Here is a 5202-nt window from a genome sequence, read left to right on the forward strand (position 1 = left end):
ACTCCCGCCCCCGGGCCCCTTCCCCCATACTGAGCTTACAGCTCTTCTTATAAATTCCTACGGATGGCCTGATTCAATCCGCGTCAACTTACCTATGACTCTACGAGTGGTTGCAGGCACTTTTAGCAGGGCGTATCGGACGCGCGCGAGTACGTCTTGACATCAGTAGTCGTCTCCCTTGCTGACGACCTCCTTGCATGTAGGACGCGGCAGCAGCGTGTGCTCAAACCGGGCTGTGTAGCAACCCTTCACGTCACACAGTGGTGGGCACGTGGGATCTGCAAACGCACACGTTAAGCACACGTTAAAGGGATAGTTTACTCTAGGTTCTAGGGTTATTTTCAGTTAATTTAGGTTAAAATTACGCTACATAAAAAGTTTCATGGTTCAATCACCATTAGAAATATTATTTAAAAAATGTAAAATATATGCTATATATTGATGGCCCCTTTTGTGGGCTTTTGAAACACTTTGGAACCCTTGGGTCACTGATTCGCCCCCTTTTTAGGTATCCGAGGTTGATTACAAAACATCCCACTCCCGCCCCCGGGCCCCTTCCCCCATCCTGAGCTTACAGCTCTTCTTATAATTTCTTAAGGATGGCCTGATTCAATCCGCGTCAACTTACCTATGACTCTCTCCACTAAGCGTGTTTATTGAGGAGGGCAGTAGAAGGCTGGCATGGCCTCTGCTTCCTTCCGGGTTAGGTTCACACAACCACAATGGTGCCATTGTTGACAGCGTGTGCATTCTACCCATGAGTCCCCATCCGAACTTCTGCATAGTCCGCAAATGTCTCTTAATTTCGTCCCCCTGATCTGACAGTTTTTGAGAATGAAGAAATATATCTCCTTCCTGAACTCTGTTGTTTCGCAAAGTGTCGTCAACGCGTGTCCATTTGACAACTGGTGTCCATAGAAGCAGACAAAAACGCCGCAACTCATGCCATCTGTCTGCAAACACTTGTCTGGAAATTCTCTGGTAACGATGTTCACGCTGAATTTCGTGTTGATCAGGTCTACTATTTTCTCAAACGCACTGATGATTTCCAAGGAAATGTTGTTGGAACTGGTCATTGGGTCGAGGAAGAGGACGGACTTCTTGATCAGGTCAATGGCGAAGAGTACCCAATGATTTCCTGTTGGGTTGAAGGGTATAAATATCAATTCCTTGCCCTGCAGGCTGGTATTCGCCCACAGCAATCTACACGATGAGCCGTGCATGATGGCCGTCATGGTGCAGCTAGAGGCGAAGATAACACGTGGATTTTCTTCTTGCAACCTCCAGAAGTATGAGTCTACAACTGCATCGTACAGCCATCCTGTTTGAAACTGCTTGTCCATACTTCTTGCAGACATCAGTTCCTCTCTAGAAAGTGTAGGCTCCAAAGACTTGATATTTATCATCGTCAGGCCGTGGGGTCCATTCCGCACGATGATCTCGGTGGGGTCTGGCACTGCAGACCAACAGGGTGTGAAGCTGGATCGAACGTTTGATGGTGTCTTCAATGGCGCTGAAGTGGGTACGGTTGGTTTTGTCTTGATTGGTCCCGGGATTGATGGGTTGACCTTAACAGTGTGCTTTTTATTACGGCTTAGTTTTCTCTTCTTCTTGATCACTGGCGGTTGTACTGTTGTCGTTCCACTTGTAACATCTTCCTGATGCGTGGTAAGGGATTCACATATATCTTTCCTCTGTGCTCGAGATGGCAGAGTGAAAACAGAGGGTGGTGGCTTTCGTTTTGGTGGTCTTTTCATTGGTTGTAGTTCCAATTTTTGGTTCGGTGCTATTTTCGATTGTGGCATTTGTTGGGTGGGGGCATCGCGGTTAGCATTAATCACGGCGTTACACTGAGCCAGCAAGTTGTTGATCGTTCCGCTGATGTGTGGCAGTATTTGACTAACAGCTTCATGTCCAATTAGTTCCCCCAACTTTGCGATGACTTCTTTTGTCGATTCAAGCAATTTCTCCATAGGGATGGGGCGGACTTCCTTCTCCACAGGAGTAGACAGATCCATTGTGGCATGTAGATTAACGACATCGACATCATTTGGGTCTTTGGCAACGTCATCATCACGGGCAGGGCGCTCTTTGCTTGCCCTTTGCTTGATGCGTATGAGGAAAGCATGCACCTTGTGGATGTGCTTACAAAGAAGGGAAGAATCATCACAATTGCAGTGATACATGTGCGAACAGAGACCAACGCATGCAACCTCATGGCACTTCGCGAAACAGTGGTCCTCTGAACATCCATCCTGAATGGCAGTGACTGTGTGCCAGACAGATTCTTCAGTTTGTGATTTGACTTGCCAGTGGTTTTGGTCCACCGTATCTAGGGCTTCATCTTTCATCTTGAGGCCTCTCTTGTGCCGTGAGTCTCTTTTGTCACTTTTTGGCTTCTCTTGGACAGTTGGTGTGTACTGGGTGGCCTTGAGTCTGCGGACGAAATCCTCCTCTTCAATTTGCAGCAGCAGATTCAAAAGGTCGTCAACGCGTTTGTTTGGTTTCCTGTCCATGTAAAACGTTTTCAAACGATTGTGGAATGCCTCCACGAACATGTTGGTGTCAGTTGACGCATGTGGGAAATTCCTGTGGCACATGGCCCACGCCTCGGTCCGGTTCATGTATTGGGAGATGAAATATTTGACAAATGGTTCATATTTGGGAGTGTACCTTTCCTTGAAGCACCAGTTCGTGAAACTTTTTTGTACTTTTTTCCTCAAGGATGACAACAAGACAGCCGTAAATTTCGTTAATGGTGGTTTCGTCTCTGATGTCCTGTCGAAGCCTCCGCTGCCAAGCGCGATGCAGGTGCCATTTACAGAGGATGTGCCTTATGTCTTCCCCGAACACAGCCTTGATCGCGTTGGGGGCGCTATAATCATCGTCCGACATTATAACTGCACTCTTCATGTCCGGGCAACGTTTCTTCATTTCCAGGAAGAAGTAATACAACGTCTTTTCATCCTGATGGCTTGTGTTCAGGTGGACAATGGGGTATCCGATACCAAATTCATCTGGGACGATCAGATTCAGCAACCCATACTTATATTGATTAGTCCCATAAGTGGCATCCACACACAGAATCTCACGATTGTTCATCATCTTTAACTGTTCTCTGGTTTGTATACCAACAGCAAACAGATCTTTTGCGTGGGGGAGTTCATCGATTTCTGCATCGCCGACTACTACTTCACTTCCAAGCGGTTTGTACAATACGATTGGATTGAAATTCTCCTGCTCCAACATCGACACACGGAGATATACGAACATGTTGTCATGGGGGTGGAGTCTTGCTTTCACGTTCATCTTACGGTGCATTTCGCGCATGACCCTTTTGCTTATGAACTGGTACGCCCTTAATTGCCCCACCACAATGTCATCACGATTGTTACGCTCTCCGAGGCCGTCACGCAAATCTCGTATGATCTGTGTAACCGGGATGTTCAAAGCCAATTTCCCCTTGATTTGCTCTTGGACGGATTTCGGAATAGGGTGATGTTGAGTATCATGAAAAGAAGGCACGTGGCTATGAGTATGAATATAGTTGACATCAACTTCGCCGGTCTCCAAACTTTTGTGAACAAGCATTCGTGCCGGACACGTGGTGCTGTCTTTTACTTGACCCTTTTTGTTCCGTCTGTCATTTTTGCGGCTTGGTTCGTCTTTGGCCCTGTGTGGTTTTTCACTCCCATCCAGCTGACAAATATAGTAGGAATACTCCGTATTCTTTCCAACGCTGACGCCTTTTTGTTTGCTGAAATACACGAAGTTCGTGATCTCCTCTTTCTCCTTCCACTCTAGGAACTCAGCAAATGTCTTGAAATTGTGCGCACTTTTCTCACAACCTACACCGTGTTCCTCTTCAAGATGCTGCAGCATTTTCGTCTTGTGGTAGAACATCTCTTTGCAGCTTGGATGGATGCACTTAGTTTTCGCCATCGTGTCGTCATCATCGACCATTGGTTTGCCGTGCGCCTCAATGTGATGTCTTTTCAGATTGTCCTTGCGAGTGAAAGTCTCTCTACAGACATTACATTGGAATTTTTTGGGCTGAAAGAGAATAAAAATGTGAATTAATTTAATTTAATTTAATTACGCCCGGGCCCCTCAATTGGTGAGGTGAGGGAGGGAGTGTGACTGTGACCCCTGGCTAAACAAGCCAGCCATACGCCCCTGCTTATAGCTGGGGCCAAAGGCCAGGCGTGGCATCATGTGTTTTAGCATGTTATCAAGTCCGCGAGAAATTACACGGTTTTTCATAAACAAAACCGAGGTAAAATGAAGCGCGATTTACGGCGAGTGTTCGGCGCAATTTGACGAGACCGTGACGTAAGCGAGTGACTCCCACACGTGAGTTATTTGCTCAAGTTCTGGCAAACAAGTTCTGCCAGATATAAGAGTAAGAGTCGATTTGTGTAATGATTAGATAATCAAATATCTATGCTGTATACAATATAAGCGGGTAATTTTCGCAACAGATATTATCTATATACGGCTCTGTTTCGCGATATACACAAACATAGCTTCTCATTTTCTGATACGCGATAGTATTTATTTATACGATTATTATTTATTATTATCATTATTATTGTTATTGTTATTGAGAGGGGAGATGATAGGAGAGAGAGATAGAGGAGGGTAGCGATACAGTGAGAGGAGGAGCGCAAGAGAGAGAGGAGGAGGCGGATAGAGGTAGAGAAAGAGAGCACGCGCGTGATAGTGTGCGAGCGAGAGAGGTGGGATAGAGGTAGAGAGAGAGAGAGCGCGCGTGAGAGAGATAGAGGAGGGTAGTGATACAGTAAGAGGAGGAGCGCAAGAGAGTGTGTGAGAGAGAGAAGGGGGATAGAGGTAGAGAGAGAGAGAGCGCGCGTGAGAGAGATAGAGGAGGGTAGCGATACAGTAAGAGGAGGAGCGCAAGAGAGTGTGTGAGAGAGAGAAGGGGGATAGAGGTAGAGAGAGAGAGAGCGCGCGTGAGAGAGATAGAGGAGGGTAGTGATACAGTAAGAGGAGGAGCGCAAGAGAGTGTGTGAGAGAGAGAAGGGGGATAGAGGTAGAGAGAGAGAGAGCGCGCGTGAGAGAGATAGAGGAGGGTAGTGATACAGTAAGAGGAGGAGCGCAAGAGAGTGTGTGAGAGAGAGAAGGGGGATAGAGGTAGAGAGAGAGAGAGCGCGCGTGAGATAGTGAGAGAGGGGGAGAGAG

General features: G+C 46.8%; 1 protein-coding gene across 1 annotated transcript; it reads right to left on the bottom strand.

The window, feature by feature from the left end:
- Positions 1–2655: 2655 nt before the first annotated feature.
- LOC106819405 lies at positions 2656–3963 on the bottom strand. The gene has a single exon (XM_014824047.1). The coding sequence runs from the start codon at positions 3961–3963 to the stop codon at positions 2656–2658; it is 1308 nt and encodes a 435-aa protein (XP_014679533.1).
- Positions 3964–5202: the final 1239 nt, after the last annotated feature.

This window comes from Priapulus caudatus, unplaced genomic scaffold, assembly GCF_000485595.1.
Source record: "Priapulus caudatus unplaced genomic scaffold, Priapulus_caudatus-5.0.1 Scaffold3357, whole genome shotgun sequence".
NCBI lineage: Eukaryota > Metazoa > Priapulida > Priapulimorpha > Priapulimorphida > Priapulidae > Priapulus > Priapulus caudatus.

Excerpts from the sequence above, each read along its gene's own strand:
- LOC106819405 (XM_014824047.1), bottom strand. The coding sequence starts at position 3,963 with ATGGTCGATGATGACGACACGATGGCGAAAACTAAGTGCATCCATCCA.